The sequence below is a fragment of the Etheostoma cragini genome, chromosome 10 (genome assembly GCF_013103735.1).
Source record: "Etheostoma cragini isolate CJK2018 chromosome 10, CSU_Ecrag_1.0, whole genome shotgun sequence".
NCBI lineage: Eukaryota > Metazoa > Chordata > Actinopteri > Perciformes > Percidae > Etheostoma > Etheostoma cragini.
In genome coordinates this window covers 3324982-3347045 of record NC_048416.1, presented here as the reverse complement: position 1 = coordinate 3347045, position 22064 = coordinate 3324982, and the positions used below count along the sequence as shown (strand labels likewise).

Below are 22064 nucleotides of genomic sequence, written 5' to 3'. Positions count from 1 at the left end.
TGACACGCGGGAAGAACGGGTCGGTTGGGTTAAGGAAAAGATTAAAGCAACAAGCCCTGTGTTTGACCCATCCACCCCACCCCCCCAACCAACCTCCTTATGCAGATTTTCGGGCTTTCATACTACTCACTTCCATAGCTGCTCCTGATGCGACCTCATCTTCTCATGGACTTTACATTGGAATAGTTTTCCATTGTGGCCACATATTTCACACAATGCGGTGTAAACAGATCGTGATCATTTCACGGATTTCTGTGAGACCAGGCCGACTAAGCATGAGTTTTTCATCTTGGTTGATCCTTTGCCGTTTACTTGTTTTGAGCGTCACAAAATCCAGTCAAATGAAAATGATGTAGGACATCTACGTTTTATATATATAGATATTTTTAAGTCTCAATTGTATCAAACCCCAATTTTGAAACTGATTTAGATTTGTTTCCACAAAGGTCATTCAGGTTATTTTGTACCTGCCACTCCATTATTTTTTGGTATTGGAGGTGGCTTCTTTTCCTGTCCGCAGTCAATTACATCGTGCCCACCAGTCGCCAACATGGGCATACTCGGCAGGTGCCAACACTCAGAACTTTTATAGTATAACCTTATAAGTAATCTGGATCAACATTTGCAGGATAATTGTGCCCGATGTCCCTTATCTTCTGCTCTGCTCTTTGCCGTTCTCAAAATCCATTCACTTTGGGGAAACTACAACAAACTTAGAGCTATATGTGGCGTTTTCTTTTGAGGGGTGCGAATGTTCCACCAAATCAGATCTCTGCGGGGTAAATCCAGACGGCTAGCTAGACCACCTGTCCAATCTGAGTTTTCTGTTGCAGGACAATAAACAACCTTTGAACGTACACATGTTCCACCAAAACAAGTTCCTTCCCAACATTTTTTTGCAGCGGCACCTTGGCCCCAGTCGGTGCTTAGCACCGCCCACGGCGACCACTGTAGTCACGCATACTAAACAGAAGAAAATGATGGACCCTGTGGTGTGTCATGAAGAAAAGAAATTTGTATGTCTTAGTAATTCATAATGATCTGTCTGAGGTGTAGAAAACAACATAGTCATGTCTATGGTTTTTTTTAGAGGGTGTTTCTGTTTTCCATGAGAGAGGCAGAGTAAGTTAACAATCAACACTGGTTTAGTCCCAGAGCTGGATATTGCTACATCAGAGCACCATCAGTTGAATCAAGAAACCAGTTGAGCTACAGTCAACAAGTGTCTAATCCACTGGTTAATATTTGGAATGAAGCCTCTCCTGCACCGAAGCCACTCCAAATAAACTAGAGAGTTCCTTTCAAAGGGGATAGGCTTTAAAATCTGCTTATCCGCCTACAGGACTGCAATAGACGGTAAAGAGAAACGAAGAGAGAGAGCAGGGAGATTATAGAAATAGGGAGCTGGAGAGATTAAGTAGAGAGAAAGAATGTATGATAAAGTTTGGGACCCACAGGAAGAGATTTAAAAGGAGCGACCTACATCACAGGCAGGTTAAGACAGAATAATAGAACTGTTCCCTGAACTTTTAGCTCAGGGTCACATTAAAGTACATTCAAATATACACTTAGGCCGATAACACCGGCAGATGGAGAACGTGGTAAATGTCAGAACGTGGAGGAATCTGGATGGAGCTTTGTAAAACGTTTTTTGTGCAACATTACATGGAAAAACTGATGGATCCAGAGTGAATTTTATGTCAACACCTATACAGCCCCAACTGATAGAGAACACCAGCTCACACACTCAGTTACAGTAGGCTAGGATTACTGCACAATATACGGAGACTCAGAGTTACATGTCCACCAGTAGACTCCGTGCATAAGCCTATTCTAGCCTATAAAATGAATGTATTATTGTACATTTGCTCACAATGTGCGGCTCCTTGGCCTACACAAGGCTTTGAGTTAAACAGGTTGATTATGTCATTAGCAGTAGTTGCTTTTAGCAGAAGCTGCAAGCTGCTAGCTTCACAAAACGGTTATGTTATTCTGCAGCTGTGGACTTGAGTCAACATTTCTAGTACTGTGGCAGATTGTGTGTGTGTGTGTGCTTCAATGACTGTGTTAGAAAAATGTTGCACAAGGATGCCAGTGAGATTTGGCCCATGGAATTGGCATCAGGCGCCATCATTCCTGTGATGAGCTGATGACAGCGTTGAATACCAGAAAGGTGCAAAGAGAAAGTGCTGAGTGATGTCAAAGTAGGGCTGTCTCCTGTTTGAGACAACTAAGGATTAGAAAAGAATGAATGAATTCATGTGGTAAAGCTGGCACACGTCTCACGAAACACGTCACTCAATCTGAACGCATCATTTTTTCATCTAAATATAGCGAGCCCTCTTTTAGAATCTTCTCTGAATGCCTTTCTCTTCTGTCGAGAATCTGACATTGTGTTCATGTGCCATTTTTTTGTATTGAAACATGCCAAATTAAGAGTTGTTAGTTCTTAAAATCTTTATACAACAACTTCCATTGTTGCATCAGTCTCAGCTAAGCTTTTTGTTTTTTTTCTCTGGTACAGGAAGATGATGTTCCCCCTCTTCATCAACTAAAGTAAGTCTATAAAGCTCGGATTGGCTCTGTTTTTTCCAACTAGGGAAACGAGGGCCACACCTATCTGAATGTTAAAATACTACATGGGCAGCGAGAGCTGGAACCAGGCCATCGTGATAGATGAATCACCTCGAAAAATAACCTTCTGTCATTTTGTGGGTGTCATATTATTGCAATGTTGGACATTTTTAACAGCTGCTGTTGTAATAGTGAAAAGGAATCATGTACTCTTTATAAAATACTACTAACTACTACCAATTTGTATTGTTAGCATATACCAGACTTGTTCATGTAGAAATTTGTACACCTAATGCATGACATGGCTGGTGCTTTTCCAGAATTTTCTGCAAAATAGTTCTTCAAAAATTCACTCATATTCCACTAGACACTCTGAGGACTTTTATCTTTAAAATTGTCGGCCTTAATCATTGTTGATTACATACAGAGATCATCTCTTTGGAACAACCTATTTCCTTCACAACAATCAGCATGGACGTTTTCATTACGTAAAAAGATCCAAAAATAACTTTAATGAGCAGGAATTCCTTATTATGCATTTCAACGTTTATGTAAATTGGGTATTTCTATCAATTTGATGTTACTGCTTACCAGGGCTGTGGCACTCGAGTCCGGCTTTGGACTCAAGACCGTTTTTTCTATGGGTTCTGTCTTGTCTCGGACTCGCTAGTGTTTGGACTCGGACTTGTCTCGTTCTCGGCCACTGGTCTTGCCCAATATGGCTTTTGGTTTTGACCGAGTCCAGGTGTCTTTTGTTATGTTGATAATAATATTGGAGGAAAAGTGAAACCCAGAATGATTGTCTTGATACTGTCACGCGTAATACCTTTTTTCTGTCCTGGACTCAGTCTTGACTCGGACTCGAACCTTTTTGGACTCGGTCTTGATTTGGACTCGGTGATCATTTGGACTGATTTGGTCTTAGTCTTGGACTTGTCTTGGACTCAACTAAGGTGGTCTTGACTACAGCCTTGCTGCTTAGCCTTAAAACCTTTTAAACCTTTCATCTTCTAACTGGTCCTGCACAATTTTCCAATATTTTCCTAAATCTTTGTATGTCTTTTACAGAAAAGCACATAAAAACCCCAAAACAAAATACCCCAAAACTGAATTTTGGTATAGTCCGATGTTTAGACTAAAATTGAAATATAGCTGAAAACATGTCAAATAAAGAAATCATTGGAAAAACATGGAGAATAACCCACAAACGGAACAAAAGGACGAGAAAAAACAAACCAGTGTACCAACAGGCTTTTGCTAAATGTTTTACAAGCCTTGGCTTGTGTACCACACATGAATAGCTAATCTCTTTTTTTTGTTCAAGTAAACTAAATAAAAGTTGGAACATTAACAAAAGAGCCTTCTGTTCCAAAAAACCTATTCATATAGATTTGTTTAGAGTTGGACTCCGGCAACAAATGAGCAGGTCCGCGACTTAAGTGTTTCCAAATGTGAGCGACAAGATCAGACCTATTACACAGTCGACATGCAGAATGTCTCAGACTCGTATGTAGCCGCTCCATGCCGCCAATCCTGCTATGAAAAGCCCAGACTTTACATTTCTATATGACAAAAAACAGTTTTCAACCCTCTAAACTGCTATGTCAATACAGACTGAGTGTGGTGCCGGGGTGTTTCAACGCTGGAGGTATTATGTGTAGTATCAGGGCTTTAAAGACAAATGGACTGTTAAAACCTTCCCATCCTGTTGGATTCATTGTAAATGTTAATCAGGGCACATGAATGATACTGACTGCCTGCCAACTTTTACAAAGTAAGTGTCAGTGTGTGTAGCTCCCGGCACTGGCTCCATATCTACAGTATAGGCGGGTTATTATAATTGGCTAATCTGTATTCAAACGCTGAAATGTATATCTCAAGAGAGGAAAAGGGGAGGTGGAAGGGGCTGGAAAGGTGAAATGCGTGTGAAGAGAAAAACAGGCAGCGAGGGGAATGACAAAGAAAGCAGAGATGGAGAGAGAGAGAGAGAGAGAGAGAGAGAGACGCACACAAACGGAGAGGAGTGAGACAGCAGTGGAAAGGAAAGTGATAATGTTTCCAACAGGATCGCCCGTGTGAAATGCAAGTCAGGAGTCTCAGAGAGGGAGAGGAGAGGAACGGAGGGAGTAAAGGAAAGAGCGTAGGTGTAAAAAGGGGATGGAGAAGCAGCATTCCTGACCGCACACTTACAGAACGGAACGAGAAAGAGGGATAGAAGTTAATCTGAAATCCAGATGCTTTTCGGACCAAACGAGGGTCAAACTCCCACACACACACACACACACACACACACACACACACACACAAAGCACTCCATCACTTCTCCTGCTCTCTTTCACAGACCTCAGTAGCTTTACAAGTCAGCAAACATCCACAGGACTAAAGCATCAGCTGAATACTTTTTTACGCCTGTTTTTCTTGTAAAACTGTGACTTTCAAGCCTGCAGTGAAACCTTAAGGACTTGTTTTGGGATCAGTTTTGTCTGTTTTTCTCTTTCCCCTCCTGGAGGCATTTCCAGGTGAGTCTCCTGTGGTCTTTGTAATGAGAACTTGTAAAATGCTCCCAGATGTAAAAGTAACTTTAACAAAGGCTGTTGCTTGAATTAAGGTTTCCTGTGCAGATCTGTGGTTTCATGTAATTACAAGATGCTAATTAAAAAAAAAAACAAGTCCTTACATGTTGCAACATCCCGAATGTTTGCATAGATTGAGTCATTTTCGAGAGTTAACTGACAGATGTTGATGTATGGCTGGTGATGACTAATTGTCCTCATTAAAAAGCGCCAGTTAAATTATGTAAGGTTGTCTATGGAGTGTCAAAAGGTTGCAATAGTGACAGTTTTAGAGTCATAGATGTCTTTGCAACACCAAGGAATGACATCCTGCTTTGAAATATGCTTTCATACCGACTGTCATGCAGTGACGGATGTGGTTGGTGTCCCAGTTCCTCATCTGTTGATTGACTTGTGTTCAGTAGAATAAGGAGAGCGGTCCACAGCCATTGGGAAAACTGTGAAATAGAGCCGTTTTCAAAAGCTCTCGTGCTTTTCTGATCTAAATGAAACATGGATATTATGTTCATAGAGCATGCAAATATTTATGTTATATACTGTGCAAGACACATAAATCTCTGTCAAGCACAGCCTCTTGCTAGGAAAGTTGTTTACATCAACCATGTCTCTTGGTGATGTGCATTACAGTCATATTGGTACCATTGAGCACTTCAAGCAAACAGATGCTCTGTATAAATACTCTTAAGTATTTACTAGTTACATGCCTGTTGCTAATTATAACTTTCAGTTATAATTAGCAACAGGCAAAAGAGAGCTTGCTCGATTTTGCCTTGACAGACCAAAGTATTTGATTCGCTTAAGAGCCACCTGAGCTTCTGTCTGTGCCACTGCAGCAAGCCATGCTCAAACTTTGAGAGATTTACAGCCAATACTTGGAAAGGAATTCTCAAAGGAATCTGCCCATTAAAAGGTTTAGGTGATTAACTTACATCCAGTCCAAGTATTTTGTTTCTCATCCCGTATATTCAGTGTAAGTGAAAACAAATAAAATGACAGGTGTTCCGTATTTTTACCCTTACAGTTTTTATTACGCCCATAAATAAAATAGACTTCTAAAACCAAATTCGACTCTTATTACCGTCAGAAATCTCTAAAGAATATGAAAAAGTATTTTCACTATGGAGTAGATTAAAATAGATTGCCATAACCTAGACGTGGAATAAAGTGAGTCATGTGAATATGACTCTGAATATTATAAACATAAATGTTCCCAACATGTTTGTCAATCATAAAACCATAGCCGTTCATCAAGGTTGGTATCCGATAGCACTCTCTTATGTTGAAAGAGATTTCTGAATGAGTGTATGGGGAGCACATGATATTACAGACTTGCATGCAAACACATGGGAATCATAGTCTTCTCTGGACATGTGTTATCTTGAATAGAGCAGCAGTGACTTGGCTGGTAGTCAGCGTAATGCTTTTGACATACAGATGTATTGGCCTCACTCAGACATTCTTAAAGGAATACAGCATGTATTAAAGAGACTGGTTGGGCTTTTGATCTGACTTTAGTGATTAAGTATAGACACCAAAATTTGCCAATAGTGGTTGGTAGATAATTGACTGGTGGTTCTGCGTGCCAGCGCCACACTTGATACACATGGTAATGCTTTTCTTTAAGGCAACTATTATTCTAGTTACACTAATGTGTTTTAGGCCATGAGATATTGTTTGTCTTGCTTGTGATAGTAACTTTAGGCTACAGTTGACTCTTAGTTCCTGTTCTAATGTGTTAGCATAAGGCTCTAATGGTCGAAAAACCTTCCCAAAGCCGTTCATATTGTGGTAAAGTCTGTCTATTAGATAATAGCTTCATATTTGTCATGAAGAAAAATGTCTAACTTTTCCTTCACTAATTAATACGACATAGCAGGTGCAAAACAAAGGTGGAATTAACACCATGTGTTGTGTTGTCTTCCCGTCAACCATGAAAAATAACATTTTGGTCACTTTCTTTCAACATTATTATCATTTTTTCATGGCAGCACGGTCGCCAAGTGGAAAGCACTTCTGCCTCACAGCAAGAAGGTTCTTGGTTTGAATCCAAGTAATTCCGGGCCTTTCTGTGTGGAGTTTGTATGTTCTCCCCGTGTTTGCGTGGGTTTGCTTCAGTTGCTACAGTTAAAAAAATAGCCACTTGGCTAACAATGGTGCATTTACAGAAATGTAGATTAATGTGTATTGTCCTAATCAAAGAAATTAATGTATTTTCCATGTATTGTGATTTTTTCAATGCCTTGGGTGCTTTTTTGTGTTTTTTCCAAAGTTTTTTTGATGTGTTTTACGTTGACATTTTCTGCGCTTATTTCATATTTTCTATTTAACTTGAGACACTAACAAGGTCCTCCAACAGTTTGAGGTGAAGTGTTGGCGGGGTCAGCCCTTTGTTCCCACGTATGGGAGAAAGGGGGATAAAATCTGAAAAAGGAAATGTGGGAACATAGGGCCTATTATTGGAGAACTTTTTTTTTAATGTGGAAATATATACGGCTGAAGGAACATAGGCACGCTCCTGTGTTAGCAAATAAAAAGCTAAGTGCCAGAAGTGCACTAGCTGCGTGCTACCCTTAAATCGCAAAATGCAAAAGATGCTTCAAATCTTTCCTAAACTTCCGTTAGCTAGTAGTAGGCAGCTAGAAACAATTGGGAAATGCTGGAATTTTATTAACCTGGGTGTTATTGTCATAGTTTTTGCTAAATAAGGTTAGCTAACATTCACCACCATTAATGTAGACAAAATAATACAAGTGTTAGCTAATCCTTTGCTAGCTATTTTATGTTTAGCTAGCTTATTATTAGTTCAATATTGCTGTCGGCCACACTCCATATGCTAGCAGTTGCAGTTGCTAGCACACTTTTCTGAATGTTAAAAATGGAAGGTAACAAGTTAGAGAACAACAATACTATAACATAAGAGCTAGGCTACTAGTAACGTTAGCTAGTCTATATCCAAAGCAGCTTTTGGTTGCATACAAACCTAGGCAAAGTTACCATATGATGCCATGATGCTAATGTACATACAGGTTAGCATACCATGGTAACCTTTAGTACGTATATTAGCATCATCATGACATAGATACTACAGGTTAGCACACCATAATTTGTTAGTACACCACAGGGTGTAAGTGGAAAATATCAGCTTATCAGCTAAATATTGCCAATTACTTATGATGTCACTTATTGTCTTCTTTTTCGTTTATGCTTAACATAGTCCTGCTAGCATTCAACATATTATATGCTAAAATTGTAGATAAAGATCCAATGATCTACTGAGGGTGAAGTATATTTGTCTAAGGTGGAGTTCCTCAACAGGGGGTCCACGACCCTGTGGGTGTCCTCAAAGTCACTGCATGTACAACAGCGCAGTATTGGATGATTGTAAGATGGAAAGAAAGCCCAAATAGAAAGAAACAAAGGAGTGAAGGATGAACTGCGGCAGGACTTAAGGAGTATAGGCGCTATATACCAGTGAGCATATGATTTTGATAAGCAGGAGGTCAGACAATGTAGTGCTTTGGCTCTTTCTCTGGAAGTACTTTATCTCTGTCTGGAAGAGTCTGGGAGGAGTAAGTGAATTGTACAGGAAAACCCTTTTCTCATCTCCTCATCTGTTTTCTCTTTATATTCTGCTGTCTTCTCCTCAGTCATACCTCTCTTCCCTTTCTTTCCTCTCCTCTCTCTGTTCCACGTTTTTTTACCTTTTCCTCTCATTTCCTGTCCCGTGTCTCCAACGTGCTAACACAGCAAAGCCGGTAAAGCCATTAGTGGAGAACAGGAGCCGAGAACCAACTGGCTGACAGCATTTATCTGTGAGCGGCATAACCCTTGATACTGGAGGCTGATTAAATGGACACCTTTATTGCTCTGTAAAGTCAAGGTAAGAGTTGTTGCAGCAACAGTCTTACCTAAGACATATTATAAGTGAGGGTCGGTGAACAGCTGTGTGTAACATCATGTGAAATGCATCCAATATCCTTTTAACATGTAATTTAACTGATGACCACATTTTCACAAACAACCGCAGGGCTTACAATGTGCACCATTGGTATATCCCAGTGTCAGATACATGGCTTTTTAACAATGTTTTTATGATCTTGGAAACAAGGTGGCAAAGTAATTATAGACCTGAGGCCACATGTTCATGCTCTTGTGACACAAAGCATCCCTCCTGCTGCTGGAGTACCATTGACCACAACAATGAGCTTCTGTTCTGTAGTGGATCCTGACCTATGATCCCCCTTTGGAGGAACCAAGAGGAGAGGATTTCCCGTTGTGGATCAATACATTTCAATCATATTGGTTTGTTAATGCACATTTCCGCAACGAATGCTCACAATTTGAGCTTTAATGTTCGCTTTTCAACGATTGTCATACCTTCAGCTACTGTGTCGTGTACAGCTTGCTGGGAGACATTCAAAAATGCAAAATTTGGGACATAGTGGAATTTTCATTTAATAACGTTTAGTGGGAAATTGTAATGATCTCTTTCCAAAACACTTGAATGTGCATTCCCAGAGGCAGTGAAACAAGCTACCCTTCTGTGTACCACACTTGACGCAAGTATCCGGTGTATTAGGGAGAATGCAATGCAGTAACTCTGGGGTAATGTATGTTCTCATCACCCATTTGTACTGTGTGTATTTATTGTTTGTACTTGGCACTGGAAACATATATCCTGCCATTCTTCTACACTGATTCCTTCCGTAAGATCTGAACACCATGCTAATCTTTTATCCTCTGAACATTCTCTTGACAAAACAAAGTTAACTTAAAGCTCCAGTCATTTATATTTTAGATTAATAATGGTTCAAATGACTCTGCGTTTGTGAAAGGTTTTGCTCATGGTGAAGAACGACTGGAGAATTATCACCCGACTACTGTTCCCCTCAGCTCTACTGAGCTTTTGAGCTGTTCAGCTCAGAGTTTTTGGTTTACCAGTAGACCGTAGTCCTGCATAGAGCCTATCACCAAATGTCAGTCTGACAAAGTTACTACCTAACATTTCAGTAGCATTTAGCGGATAAAAAAAAGAAGTGTTTCTCCGACGTTGATTAAGACAAAAAACGGAGCTGAATGGAGATTAAATATTAAACTAGAAGGTCATTATGAGACAACGTTGTGTTTACAGCATGTTTTCCGCTGCCCCCAATTGGCCAGATCAGTTAATGCAGGTTAGCGTTTTTGAAGATGAAAAGCTAAAAAAAAACTAGTAGATGGACCTTAAGTTAAGATTGTCAAATTTGTTGTCGGTGTCCCTCGGTTGGTCCTCTACTTTTGAACAGACTGAAATATCTCAACTGTCTCTATAAATATTTGCCAGGTATTACAATGCTAAGCTATCCCAGGCTTCTTGAACAAAGGTACACAGCTACTAAAGCTACCTAGCTGGTAACATCAATGTTTCCTTTTCCATGCGTGATGCATTTATAGTAAGAGTGAGACTTAAAATTGCCTGAATGAGTGTATACTTTCCCATCTAACAGGAGTTGAGCTGTGTTAAACCGACTTGCCCTACCGGTGTTTCAGTTTGTGCTTTTTAGTGACCTCTGCTACGGGTCTGCTTTCCATTGTCCTTCAAAAGTTGTGTTGTGGTAATTAAGAAGCAAGAATCTATGTCTTACTTAGGATGAATTGTCATCTTTTTGGTGACTTTCTATCTAGTGCAATCATCAAGTCAAAGTCTGCTTTATTGTCAATTTCTTCACATGTCAAAACATACAAAGAGATCGAAATTACGTTTCCCTCTATCCCACGGTGTAGACAAGACATATTTAACCAATTAGGTCCATAGACAAACATAACATTCAAGTAAACAATATAAAAAGTAAAAATAAGAAGACATATACAATGAGGAAAACAAGAGCAGCAAAATTTGAGTTAGACAGTCAATATAGTATAATAGTGCAACAAGTCAGGCGGTAGCATAGTGGTGCCAGTTATGTAAGAGCAGCGGAAATGTGTTCCGAATTTTTTTCAGGACAACAACAACAAGTTGCAAAGTGAGCGAGTGCACAAGTGGAGTAGTGCAAATGGAATAGTGCAAGGCCGCCATTTTGGGTCCAAAGTCCAGGATGTTATGTAACTGAGGGTAGAGGGGGGAGAGAGTTCAGCATCCTAACAGCCTGATGTGTGAAGCTGCGGGAGCGCAGGCTTCTGTACCTCTTCCCAGAGGGCAGTTGATCAAACAAATTGTGAGCGGGGTGACTTGCATCACTCACAATTGTGGTCGCCTTGCGGGTGAGGTGGGAGGTGCACATGTCCTTCAGGGAAGGGAGTGAAGCACCGATAATCCTTCCAGCTGTGTTCATCAGTGTTCAACACTACAACCTGACAAATGTTGCTAACATGCTAAACTAAGATGGGTAAACATGGTGAACATTATACTCGCTATTTGCATGTTTGCAAGCCTCGCAAAGCTACTAGCGTGGTTGTAGACTCTTAGTCTTGTTGAAACTCAAACTATGTAAAAAAGACAACAACAAAAAAAGGTGTGTGTGTGTGAATGTCAATAGCACATCATGATCTAGGTCAAACTGGCCCTTTTTTGTTCTGTCTTTTTGCCTCAAGTGGCACACACACACACACACACACACACACACACACAGCTGTTAGGTAAATTAGCCCCTCTGCGAGGAGAGAACACAGAGAAAGAAGTGGAAACCAGAAACCCCAAACTGGCCTCTAATGACTTCAAAATATGTATGAGTGTGTTGTTTGGTTCTACCTGTGAATGCTTGTCTTTCTCTCCCTCCACCCATTCCTCTCTCCCTTCTGAGTTGTGTGTGTGTGTGTGTGTGTGTACTTATAAGAAATATAGAATTTCTAAATGTAAGCTGGCCAAATGCCTACTGTGCATTGATCCTAACTAAGAAATTTGTGTGTGTTTGTATGCGTGCATTTGGTATGTTATGTCATTTAAGGAGCATTTTACCATTTAAATATCAACATTGTGAGTGCCAAACCACCTGGCACCGTTAAAAAACCACTACTGCCAATGTTAAATGGTTATTTCCACTCTTCTGTTAAATTCAACAGTATTAGTTTGTCCTACCAGAGTGTGACTTTGCGTAATTAATCCTCAACACTGACAGAGGGTGTGTCTATTGTAAATCTTAAACTAAACATATATTCCTTTGGACAAGATTATGTTGGATGAAAGAAGATATACACTCCGCTGAGTCCCCCAAGCAAAGGTGTTGTGAAGAGGGGCAGGATTTAATCGAGTGTTTATACCTCTATGACATGTTGGATCAACCTGGAGGGCGAAATGTTTTGTGTTAGGAGAGCTGCTACAGTTGATAACTTACTCAGTGTTTTTTCCACAGCTCTCACTTTCCCGCTGCCTTGCTAATGCCATCGCATTTCTTTCTGTCTTTCCTCATCTACATTTGGATGTGTAAAGTGGTTTTTAATGTCCTGCATTTTGCTAGTCCTTATGTAAATTTTCTCTTTCATTATGAATAATGTAAGCAAAAAAATTAAAATCTGGGAGTTAGTTATTTTTGTTTCAAGAACTTGTGTCAAAAGATGATCTATCAGCTGAATATATGGGTGCATAGATGTAGTTTTTTAGTTTAGTAGTTTATTTTGAAAATTAAAGTGTACATACATACATACAAACATCCTGTAAATCAAATTAAATGACAGATAAATAATCTCATGTCATGTACTTCTCAGCGCAATCTTCCAAAATTATTGTAATTAATTCAAAAAGGAAGAGGAAGAAGTTCATGAACACACTTTTCAGGTCCTACCCCCTTTCTCTATTTTTATCCCTCAGTAAATACAAAACAATTTTATGCTTCACTTATTTACACATCTTTACATACGCGTACATCGTATAGTTACCAACCTACTGCTCACATAAACACATACATACGCATAGACACAGATGAATACTTACATGCCTACACACATTTACACTGGTTGTGTTTCTTTCTCTTCTCTCTTCTTCTTTTCTCTATCTATAATAACACATCCATACTAGACTAAGAATACAGGCCAAGGAACCATACAGTCATTATCCCTTTAATACATTCATTTTTAAAGGATCTTTTAAAATTTCTCATGTTGTACATGATTTCATCTCTTCACTGCAGCTGTTCCATAAAGTAACCCCTCTGGTTGTGATGGAGATGTGTATACTATAAGGGCCCTGTGCTTGTGAATTTGGAACTTGTTTAATTTAGACTTATCTAAAGATGTTAACTTGCAAAATACTAACCGGAACAGAGGAAATACTAACAATGGATTACATGACTACTTATAAGGGAAAGGGGTCACTCAGTGATTAACCTAAACGTAATTATCACCCAAGTCCCTCAACTCTATGATGACTTTAAGCTTCATTTAGCTCATCATTTGGACTTTACGACATGACACTTTACTATTTTGGTCCGAAGTTGATGGTGGTTTGGGGGGGGGGGGCCACTGACTGGCCACTTTATTTGAAAGTTACCTAGTTGGTGAACTTAGTGGAGCATTTAGCAACTGGTCAGATATTTTCCTCCAGAGATGTTGGAGACCAAAAAACATGCTTATGAATTTTGCCCTGTATCTAGTGGATGTGTACACCTAATTGTAAGTTTTGACTGTATTACCCCATCCACCTGTCCATTCTATAAACTGCTTCTCCTGATCAGGGTTACAAGGGGCTGGAGCCCATCTCATTATGCAGTGGACCTTGCACAGGTTGCTAGTGGGTCTACTGTGCACATAGATCAATAGCAATATGATTACACCGAGTCAGCGGTCTCGGGTACATTAAAAACACAATCCCCTACTTCAGCCCTGGAATGAATCCTATCTATGTTACAGTGGGTTTAGCTTTTTGGACCAATGTGTTCATTTAAATCCCTTCATCTCCTCTTGCAGGTGTTTCAATGACATAAGCGGTCGGACAGCCATCCGGTCATGGCGCTGTGGTGGTGCGCCAATATCTTCTGCAGGTTGGCAGCAGCGTGGTTTCCCCTGCTCTTCTCATCACTGCTATGGCAAGCGGTAATAATACATAAACGTATCTATTGATTTCTCTGCTCACATTACTGCATTATCCTAAATATCCGTAAACTGCTGAGCTGGGAAGATAAATGTATCTGGTGTGAAAAATTCCGCATGACACTGCTCCTTCTCCTTTCAACTCTTTCATAACCCGACGTAACAACAGAAGTCAGATCACATGAAGCACTGCATGAGGTGACCTTCCAATTCCATTTAGGAAAAGCACATTTGGCCAAATAACATTTTCTTTTATGGCATTACGAAACTGGAATTCATTGCCCACTGCAATCAAAGAGATACAGTGCTCAAATAACACATGCTCCACCTTTACAACACACCTTAAAACATGGCTGTCGGATAACTATTTAAGCACATATTAATCTGTCAGATGTGATGTGTGTTCGATGTGACAGTCATTGTTGCTGTCGCTCCATCTCTGCTGCCTGCCTCCGTTATGTCTCGTGTGTGCTTTCAGTGTGTCCTCTGAGACTTTTCTTCTTTCTCTTGTCTCCTTCGTATTGTCTTTACTGCATTGACTGCTTCAGAGCCATTGCCATTATCTGAGCTTTTTTTGTTTGTGTGCCACTTCTTTGTGCGTTTTAACCCTTTTTGCTTAGGCCTACTGTTATTATTGACGTTATGTAACTCATTTTAATATGTTAACCATTGTATTTTAAGCAGGCTGTTGTCAGCTGGCCGGAGACTACAGCTGCTTCTTATACTGTACAGTTAATTTATGGGGACTGTCCAGGCCATTATAAACTAATTAACTAAACTATGGGAAATCTTGAATATATCTTGATGGAATTTGGACACAGAGCGCAATGTTAATAAACCTGGTGTATTTTATATAAGCCACAATTCCCTCCACTTAGTATTGATCTCTGTCAAAACTGTCTGTCAGTGCCTACACAGCTCTGAACTCATCTGTTTTGCTTCTCCTTCTCATCTTTTCGGAATTTCTGTATTTGCCTCTGCTACTCACTGCTACTGCTCTCTTTTATTTTATTCCTACCCATCTCCATCTGATAGCTTTCTGTTGTTCACCATTCCTCTCATCCTATTGGCCATTTCTTCTTCCTCCTCACCTCTTTGTAGATCTCACCCATATATGCCATCCCATCCTGTCCCCGGAGCTGCAGCTGTCCAGGCGTCAAAGAGGTCCACTGTACGTTCAGACACCTCACCACCATACCAAAAACCTTTCCTAAAGACACAGAGAGACTCAACCTTGGGTAAGACTCAATCACTTGCACACTAAAACATTGACACATTGTCATCAATGGCAACCCATGGGGAAGAAAACTAAACCCTCTACAGGAAGTAGTGCAGAATGGGGAGTAGATCATTTTTCAAAGAAGTGTTTTCTTTAGCTAACCAATATCCAACGCTGCCTTTAATATTTTACAAACCAACGTGCTGACACAAGGGCTTTTAAGTTGTTCTTTTGTATGCCATGGATCCAACAGGAATTACTGTCGTGGGGGTGCAGGGAATGAGGACCAAGGCAGGCAGGTAGGCAGGCAGGAGAAGGTTTAGTGAAGATTTATTGCCCAACAAAAAAGTCCAACCAAAACACAACCAAACAGGCAAAACACAAATTCCTAAATACAAACTCCAAAATTCCAAAAGGTCCAGGAACTCAGGAGTTCAGTTGTTGAAGGAAATGGTGAACAGTAGTGGGCAGATCGGAGCATAGTGTGTGAAGAGCGCTACAGTACTCGGTGACATCTACCAATCAAGATTCAGGTAAAAATTGGCCGGAATTCTCATTAAGAACAAAAGGACTCTTATCAATGAGCGAAATAGCACCTAGCCCATGGTACCTTTAATTTGAAAACGTCTGGTTTAAACACAGAAGATAAGGGCTTAGCGCAAGCATTTGCTGAACGGACTCTGGAGGGGACACATGTCCTGATCACTTCCAAGTGGACAGAGCTTCCACTGCCCTCCAGCACAGCGTAAAAATAGCCCAATCTCTGTTTTGGATACAACAATCTGCCTTGTCTAATAATTGGCTCCAAACAGTACATATCTACATGGCAAACTACTTGGCAAGCACGACCAGAGCTACAGTACTGTTCACATGGGGCGTTCCATTTGCATGTGGGGCTCTATTGTGGGAACAGCAATCACTGCATTTCAGCTAGTGATGTAGTGATGTAATGAAGCATTTTAGTTGGTAAAAAGCTACAATGCGGTGCCAAGCAACAGTCCACAGGAGGTAAAGTGTCTCCATATACAGTACAGTCGGAACGGTACTGTGGGAGCTATTTGTAATTTCTAGATCATCTCTCGGTCTTGAATGCTGTCCTGTTTTATACAGCCAGCATTCCACTGCTGGGACTACATTAGAAAAGGTTTGGCAACAGCATACATTTAGAATTAGTATTAAATTACAACACCACCTTTAGATCCAATTGAATAAAGAAATAGAATCCTACAACTATAGAGCATTCTCACATTTAAGACACATTGCCGAGTGGAAAGGAAACTCTTACAGCACATGTAAACAGACACATGGTAAATATCTTTGCACCACATAATAAAAAAGTTTCAAAATGGACACTCCATGACTCCACATGGCAGTACGTGAGAGGTTGATTCCACATTTCTATCCACTACTTTTGGCCAATCGCTGGACTCTACAGAACAGCAACTGTATACAGCAGCACAAGCTTTGGCTGTCTTTACTTTGGAGCGGTGTGGGGTTGTAGTAAGAAGTTACTCCATAAAGGATATGGCGTCTTCTTTTAGCCTGTCAAAAACCATAAACGCAAGAGAAAAAGTGTAAGGAATGGCTGAAAGAGTGTTTGTTTCAGGCACGCTGGAAGTGTGCTCAGCCTTGCAGCCGATTTTTGCAGTTGCCCCTTGTAATACTGGAACAGAAAATCCCCCTGTGGCCCAAAAAGCATTTTTCCATAGGCCACCATTGTAAAACTGTGGACAGGAAACCTCAAAAGGCAAACAAGGTTTGTTATGACTCTTTCTATTATGACTTTTGAATCCATGGACTTACCCCAATGGATTTTAAATGTTTGATGTTTCACTTTTGTTTGTATATTTCTAATTCCCTATTGTTTTCTGATGGTTGTTCTTTGTGTGGGGTAGAAGGCGGTATCTGTCATAATGGGAACAAAGGGGATTTCTCAAAGACACTTCAGCAGAGCAGACATTTGGAAGAGGATCAAACGTTTAAGTAACCAACAGGCTCTTACTTTCTAAACATGAGACCACAGACTCTAATTCAAAACTGTCTGTATGTGTTCAAACCAGGCATGTTTGGAGGGTGTTATTTACAGTCCGGGGCCCGTTTTCCTTTGCTTTGGAGAAATGGGTTTTAAATTTAGAAATGAACCGCTCTAATAAAGTCATGCATCCATACTCTTTCAAAAGAACTTCTGTGCTGATTGTTCAGTGGCATGGAGGATGGTATGGGCCACCTAAGCCCCTGGCATAGTATTTCTTCAGGGGCTCTGTCATGATAAGGTAATGATGTATTAGGGAAAACAGTTAATAAAAGTTATTCCACGAAAGCTTGTAACTACGGTGTACTGATAAAATGCTAAACAGTTATAAAAGCAAAGCACAAATACAAGTTCAGTTAACACTAAAACAATGTGCATCATGGTACTGAAAGCCAATGTAGATGAAAGTGATCACCAGATTATATATATTGTGAGCTGGCTGTTCTATTGATGCAGTGGAAAAACGCTGAATATCCCATATGTGTTGAATGGGGTAGGGATAACTGCTCCCAGGGATAGGGGTGTTTTGCACACTGACAACAGGATAGTCGACTGTCAGACATTAGTGCCCTGATTCCTGTTCTTAGAAGGCCTGACTAACTCATCAATGAAAACCTGTCAAATGCTGTTGGCCCCTGCCAATAGATCTGCGTTCTATTGCGTTCCTTTGACGATTAATGTCTTTGGCTCTGGCATTTATTGTTCTATACTGTACTTTTCAATCAGATTGACTCTTAAAATGTCTACCGTAATGTGAGATATATATATATATATATATATATATATATATATATATAGACTTGTGCTGCTGTGTTACGTTAATGAAGTTTACAAGAGGACAAAACTAATAAGAAATATAAATACGTAAAATAAATGATCCTAAGATGTGTGTGTGTGTGTGGGGGTTGCTTTCTCTGACTAATGAAGAAATAACTGCGGGTCAAAGGTTTTCTCTTTCCTTCTTTTCATCCATTCTTTCCAGCTGTTGTATGGGTCACATTGCCCATGCAAGCACTGACTGTCAACTAATATTATATTAGTTTCCTATCCCTCTGACCCACCTTATGACCCTCTCTTATCTTTCCTCCCAGTAAGTGGTTCTGTTTCTTTTCTCCCTCTAACAGTTATAACAGCCTGACGGAGTTGGATGGGTCAGAATTCAGGTCACTGCAGCAACTGGAAATGCTCATGTTGCACGGCAACGACATAAGCACAATCCAACCTGGGGCGTTTTACAACCTGAGGTCACTACAGGTAGGGTCTGTGTTTGTTTGTGTGTGTGTGTGTGTGTGTGCGTGTATATTCTGGTAATACTATATTATTAATACTTAACTTCTCGAAATGTGTGACTTCTAATTCTTTACTAATTGTCGTGAAAGCCATTTCAAATATAACCTACTGGATTCCTGAGCCCAAATGGATCCAGGAGCAAGTGAACCTGCACCAAGGACTGAATTATCAAACCTAATTCTGAACCATGGCTCATCATTAAGAATTAATTCCCACTACTAATTAGAGTTGACTCTGCGAGAACCTGGGTCAACTGTTAAACACAAAGGGTTATTGATGCAGGGTCTTTGATCTGTTACTTTCTTCATATTTGGCTCTAAATCCTATCTGGAGCAACTTGTAACCATATGTAAAAGAAGTGAACCACGCTGGGGCTGGCTGGTGTTAGCCAGTGCATGTGGAAACAGAGCCAAATCAAATCTTCCCCTACCTAAGCCACATTTAAGCCAATAATTAGTGCTGCTTTGATTGCCTAACTAAAAACGTAGTGTGTCTTGTTGACTCCAGATGTGCTCAATCAGAACCTCCATTTGCATTGTAAACAGATCTATTCCAATGCATCAGAATTGGATGGGAAGCAGTAACAGTTAGGGTTGGGGTTGAGCGTATACCGTATAAAGTATGGACTTAGTCTCCGGGACCTCACCCATGTTTCTGAAGAGCCAAAATGAAGCTTAGTGTGGGCGGCTTTGGGTGGCTCCGTCCGATCGTCACCATCTTGGCAGTGCCTGGCGTTCAAAAATGGGCAACGAGGCGGAACGTGGATGGAGGTGAGGCGAACGAAGCCTCCAGTCTATACTCGCCTCCTGTGACGGCAGCCCACATGTCACTCAAAGCGGAACGCCCTTAATTAGAATTGGAGACCAAAACCGTTTTTGCACCATGCTGGAGTAATATCAATCAATAAGTAATGTCAATCCCTTTACAACAATATTAGAAAGAATTATGAAATCTGAACATCTGTACAGCTCTGCACATCTGTAAGCCACTATTAGTTACTTGTAGCTCATTTTATCCTGAGGCAGCCATTTCCAGCAAACAAGCTTAGACAAGTCAGATGTACACTACCTGTCGAGCATGAAAAAATTTAATAAAATCAAAGACACAAAACAAGCAGTTGAATGAAACTTCATATATCAAGCTAAAGATAACAGTATTTTTAAGGAGTTATTAAAATGAAAATGTCACTTTATGAGTTTTTTTAACATTAATATGAGTTTCCCCAGCCTGCCTGTGGACCCCCAGTGGCTAGAAACCGAGCCCTGGGTATCCTGCTCTGCCTTTGAGACAACGAAAGCTCAGACGGGCCGATCTGGAATCTTGCTCCTTTTCTTATCTTATCTCCCCCTCAGACAATTTGAGATAAATGCCCATGAGAAAAAGAGAGATATTATGGCTTTCAAACGAGCAAATTGGCAGTTGGTCAAGGCCACATCCCCATCCTCCACTTTACCCCCACCCCCACCCCAACCTCTCTCCTCCTCAAAAGCTACAGACTCAGAAATGGCACCTACTGAGGAAAGCTCATTGTAGAACTGGCTCTAGTGGCTGTAATTCTGCACCAAGGCTGAATTTGGGGAAAGAGACTTCAGATATAGTATCAGGGGACCACTAAGGTCTAAATAAAAGAGACTTCAGAGACAGTATTAGGGGACCACTAAGGTCTATATAAAAGAGACTTCAGATACAGTATTAGGAGACCACTAAGGTCTATATAAAAGAGACTTCAGATACAGTATTAGGGGACCACTAAGGTCTAAATAAAAGAGACTTCAGAGACAGTATTAGGGGACCACTAAGGTCTATATAAAAGAGACTTCAGATACAGTATTAGGAGACCACTAAGGTCTAAATAAAAGAGACTTCAGAGACAGTATTAGGGGACCACTAAGGTCTATATAAAAGAGACTTAAGATACAGTAGTAGGGAACCACTAAGGCCTATATAGAAGAGACTTCAGATACAGTATTAGGGGACCACTAGCGGCCATTTAAAAGCATCCAAAAAGCACCATGTTATGGGACCTTTAATATGGTTTCAATGTTCAATAAATGTCAGTATAACTCAACCTTTTTTCTCCAGATCTTGAAGTTGAGTTACAACAAGCTCACATTGGTGAACTCTGGACTGTTGGAGGGCCTTGTTGGTTTGATTCGTCTCCATCTGGACCACAACCTCATTGACTTTATAGAGCCGTACTCCTTCTCTGGCCTGACCTCCCTAAAACTCCTACAGCTGGAGGGGAACCTTCTCAAAGAGATCCACCCTCATACCTTCATAACGGTGTCACTACTAGGAAGCTTTTGGACCTCTGGACTCAAGTAAGAAAAGAAAGAAAGACGGGGGACATATATTTCTCTTTTTTTAATCGTTTAATGGGAGGTAAATGTATCTTGGAAAGCACCACCACCACCGAGGGCCCTTTTTTAATGATCTGAAATGCAAGTATCAAACGTGAAATGCGAAACGCTTTGTGGCTTTGTGGGCTGATCTCCCTGCAAATCCGAGCATCATCTCACATTCCCTTTAATAGCAGGCACGCTTGTTGATTTTCATTGACTGCTATAATAGGGCGGATTTGCTTGGTGCATGCCAGGAGCTCTTCACAGGCGAGGAGACCAACGTTCTCATCAGGGCTAGAGCGTGAATCTTTCCGGGTTGTGATAAAGTAATAAATGGTCTTCTTGACCGGGTGGCCAAGGGAACTTTACCAGGATGCATAGTATCCTGATCCATGAAATAACTGGCCTTAAAAATAAAAAATATGTCTGCCTCTATGGGAATTTAACTTAGGGGTGTATGTACTCATGTCCTCTGTATTTTAAGGAATAACATGTATTTATTTACAATACATTATTCGTTCACACAGAAAATTGTTGTCCTTAAAAGGTTGGATTTTCCTATTTTTTTAAAATTAAGGCAATAACACTGAAAAAAAATGTAAACTTTAACTTACCCCCGCTGTTTGAAATCGCTTCCTTTTTGTTTGGATTTCAGAGTGGAATCAGCGAGCCCTCCGCGGTTTCTGACCCTCTGTCTCTCAAAGATGTTTTGGTGAGATTTAGAGGCAGGTGATCGTCAGATCCCTGGATGTACTGTCATCAGTCACCAGCGGAGTCCCGATCTGATCCCTCCTTGAAATCCTGCCGACAACGCCAAGTTTGTTGTGGAAGTTTCTTGTTACAGCGCGGGAGGAATTTGGTTGAAGAAGAGACCTTGTTGATGCAAAATTAGGACAGGCGGCAAACTGAATTAAAGGTTTAGGTATTTGGTGAAAAGGTTTGTTTTCTGCAGAGAACAATCAAATGACAAGAACAGTCTTTACAATAAACAGAGTTACAGAGTGACCCGTGTGAATACAATCGGTAATACACTT

At 40.5% G+C, this 22064-nt stretch overlaps 1 protein-coding gene and 1 long non-coding RNA gene across 3 annotated transcripts in view; one reads left to right on the top strand and one right to left on the bottom strand.

Moving 5' to 3' along the window:
* The first annotated feature begins 4622 nt into the window (after window positions 1-4622).
* The window catches only part of si:ch211-159i8.4 (matrix-remodeling-associated protein 5), a 31337-nt gene continuing 13895 nt past the window's right edge, over window positions 4623-22064 (top strand). For both annotated transcript variants that reach the window (XM_034883725.1, XM_034883724.1), the window contains exons 1-5: window positions 4623-5093; window positions 14025-14150; window positions 15249-15385; window positions 18523-18652; window positions 20771-21009. In XM_034883725.1, coding sequence (XP_034739616.1) covers window positions 14064-14150; window positions 15249-15385; window positions 18523-18652; window positions 20771-21009 — 593 coding nt within the window. In that variant the 5' untranslated portion in view covers window positions 4623-5093; window positions 14025-14063. The remainder of the gene's footprint in view (window positions 5094-14024; window positions 14151-15248; window positions 15386-18522; window positions 18653-20770; window positions 21010-22064) is intronic.
* LOC117951807 lies at window positions 12310-14818 on the bottom strand. Its single transcript, XR_004658250.1, has 3 exons — window positions 14467-14818; window positions 13582-13584; window positions 12310-12319 (listed from the first exon to the last, which is right to left on the bottom strand). It is a non-coding gene; the product is annotated as an uncharacterized LOC117951807 (long non-coding RNA).